The sequence below is a fragment of the Myotis davidii genome, unplaced genomic scaffold, assembly GCF_000327345.1.
Source record: "Myotis davidii unplaced genomic scaffold, ASM32734v1 scaffold134, whole genome shotgun sequence".
NCBI classification, from domain to species: domain Eukaryota; kingdom Metazoa; phylum Chordata; class Mammalia; order Chiroptera; family Vespertilionidae; genus Myotis; species Myotis davidii.
Genome location: NW_006288853.1, coordinates 2,556,888 through 2,560,153, shown reverse-complemented (window position 1 = coordinate 2,560,153; position 3,266 = coordinate 2,556,888). Strand labels below are relative to the sequence as shown.

General features: G+C 59.1%; 1 protein-coding gene across 1 annotated transcript in view; it reads right to left on the bottom strand.

Moving 5' to 3' along the window:
- Positions 1–3,266, bottom strand: part of TSPAN15 (tetraspanin 15) — a gene marked incomplete at its 5' end in the record, with an annotated part of 50,446 nt that overhangs the window by 1,165 nt on the left and 46,015 nt on the right. Inside the window, 3 exons of the mRNA XM_006761003.1 lie at positions 5–131; positions 754–870; positions 2,233–2,280. Coding sequence (XP_006761066.1) covers positions 5–131; positions 754–870; positions 2,233–2,280 — 292 coding nt within the window. The remainder of the gene's footprint in view (positions 1–4; positions 132–753; positions 871–2,232; positions 2,281–3,266) is intronic.

Below are 3,266 nucleotides of genomic sequence, written 5' to 3'. Positions count from 1 at the left end.
CAGCCTCCCGCGCCCGCCGTGTCCATGCGGGGCTTGGCGCCAGGCCCCAGCAGCCCGTCGGTGACGGAGTACTCCGTGATGATGTCTTCCACCCGCGTGATGTACAGGAACGTCAGCAGCACCCCCAGGAACTGAGAAGAAGGGCAGGCAGGTGAGGCTGCTGGGGATCGGGCAGCCCAGCCCTCTCTGGCAGCCCCGTTCCCAGAAACCCAGGCAGCCAGTCAGGAGCACTCATGGCACCGGTGGCCTGGAAACCCCAGGGCACGGCCTTCTCCCCAGCACCCCCACTGTCAGCAGCCCCACCCTGGGCCCTCCTCGGCCCTCCCAGGAAACCCCAGAGACCTCCCCTGTGCCCATCAGCAGAGGTTCCTCCATTCTGGGACTCCTGTCCCCCCCCCCAGCTATGCCACCCACAACCTGGAGGACCCTGGGCAAGTCACTTAACGCTGCTGAGCCTCAGTTCCCTCCTCTGTAAAATAGGTATAACAGGACCTACCTCACAGGACAGGAGGAGGCAGTGCCGGGGAAGCACTCAGAAGAGCTTTATGAGCAATGCTACTGCCATGCGCCCTCTCCTTCCAGCCCTCCGCCCTCACAGGTGAGCCCAGCTTGCCGGTACAAGAGCCTTCTTCGCCCGCCCCTTGTGTACCTCCTCTGCACCCTGCAACCACCTGCCACCCTTCATTGAGCCCACAGCCCGCCCACCACCCTGCCTCCCGCTCCCCACCCTGAGTGGAGTGGGGACCGGCCCACCTGGGGGAGCAGGATGCCCAGCAGGAGGCCCGCCATGATGGTGTAGTTGTCCATGAGCCAGATGAGCACGGCGTTGGTGCAGCCCCGCACGTAGATGACGTCCTGCACGCTGAGGCGCTGCAGGGAAGAGCCCGGCTGAGCGCCTCCCCGGGCAGCGCCCCGGTCCCAACGACCACCCATTCAAGATCTGGCCAAGTCCCTCAGCCTCCCTGAACCCGTTGCACATATGCAGGCCAGAAGGTGGCTCCAGATCACTGAGTCTCAGGGGGCAGCTGTGTTTCCTCGAGAGCACGGGAGCGCTGTGGTGGGCTGCTGGCGGCCACAGCGAATGGGGTTGGGGACCGAGGGACTTCAGAGCTCAGAGCCATCCTACTTCACCCGCTTCCCTGCCTGCCTGCTCTCTGTGTCCCGCAGGCACTGATGTGGGTGCAAACCCACTCAGAGTTATCTGAGCCAAAAGCCTAACTCCAGGCACATATGAAAGCCAAAGTGTGGTCTTGCTACATACACTGAATTCTGCAGAAGTGCGACTATATAAATTAAGGGACGATTATAATTTCTTTTGTGTGGAACTTTATCGAGAATTGTTTACCATTTTAAAAAACCATATTTTTTAAAAATAATGCAAGTTGCCAACATGACAGCCGCAGCCCCTGTGTGCAGACACCCGACTGCGCTGTGTCTTCTGGGCATCGACCTGGTGCCTGAGCCCTTTGTTGAAACGTGTTATATGGTTATAAGTTGTGTGTTTTTTATTTCATTTTTCCTTCCATCTCAGTTAGATCAGTGTTACTTGTTTTGAAATTAGGTGTGTAGGTAGGTGACAGCTCATATTATCTGTGGATTTCATTTCAGGAAAATATCTAGGGCATTACCAAGAGGTTAGTATACACACCGGCCATTGGGTCTGATGGCTTGAGGGCCACTGCCGGTCTATGGCTCTACCGCTTACGTGTGGATCCAATCACCTTCCGGGCCCACCCCAAGCATGTGTGTTTCCAATGAGCCCCCAGGGCCGTGCTGCTGGCCTGAGGCCGCACTGCGAGGACCACTGCTCAGGGTGTCTCGGGCATCCAGTTCAGCTCCCTCTCCACACTGCCCCGGCCTCTCTCCCAGCCAGGATCCCTCCTGGGTCCCAGGCTGAGAGAACCAGCGGGAGCCATCGGCAAACGGGTGCTCCGAGGGCAGAGGCAGGCTGGCGCTGGACACGCTGTGCACATGAGCATGCCTCCCCCGCAAGTCCACAGCAGGCCCAGGCCAACCCTGGCAGGCGGCCTCTCCCAGCCTAGGGGGCTCGTGGCGCCCTGAGCCCCTCTGTGTCTGAGGAGGGGTAGAAACCCCTGCCAGTCCCTGGCTCCTGGTCACAGCCAGAGACGCTGGAAAATCTCAGCAGCCAGGAGCCCACCCCCAGGGGCCCCTGCAGCCACCCTGGGGAGAGAACAGGAAGAGCCACCTTCCTGGAGACTTGGAAGACATTACCTCCTTGTCGATCGTTCTATAGCCACACATGGTGTTGACGACTTCCGTCTGAAACAGAAAGGTGTGTCAGCTAACACTGACGTGGTGCGCGCTGTCAAAGACACTCTTATCCTCCCGTTCTATGGAGGAGAGCCGAGGTGGAGTTGCCTGGTCTGGCTGCAGCTGAGATCCCACCCAGGCAGTCTGGCTGGAGTCTGCATCTCCACATCCCACCTCAAAGAAATGCCCCAGAGGGAAGGTGGGAAGGCTAGTTCCGTGGCACTTGTGTGGGAACCACTCCTCCATCAGCGGCAGCCCAGGAACCCAGAGAAAAGCATGCCACCCAGGCTCCCCCACTGCGGCCTTGCCGGGCACAGCTCTGCTGGCACGCAGATGCCATGTCTCAAAGGTCGGCTCCTCAAGAAAAACCCCAGACCACAGCCAAGACCCTGGCCAGTGCTGGGTTAATTGAGGGCAAGGCTGGGACCTCTGACCCACTGCCCCGCCCCTGCAGACTGCCACCCCCACTGTGGAAGTGCCCCATGTTCCTTATTGGGAAGAGAGTCCTTCTCAAGAACTCCCAGATGCTGACAATCTAGGTGCTGGGAAAGCTGTGTTCGGCCCTGGATCCCATCAAAGCCCTTCCCAGCAGGCAAGTCCCAGGGCTGGTGCGGCTCTTCCCATCCTGCCGGTGGGCCTGTGCCATCTCCTCCTTCTATGAGGTGAGAGAAAGCTAGATGCCCTGGTCCCGCCCCTCCACATCTGAGTGACAGCTGCTGTGGGTCAGGGTGCAGCAGGATGCAGGAGAGCAGCAGTGTGGCCTCTAGCATCACGGTGCCTGGTCCAGATCCCGCTGTCACTATGAGCTCTGTGACCGACCTCCGGGTGCTGCGGAGGGGCTGGCACATGGAGGCACTCGATACGTGTTTGCTGAATGAATGACTGAATGAATGAATGATAGGCTCCTCGGTCCTTTCCATAAGCAATGGTGATCGGTGAATCCACCTCTTGAGGCCGTTTTGGACATACAGTGAGATACACACTTGAAGTGCGTG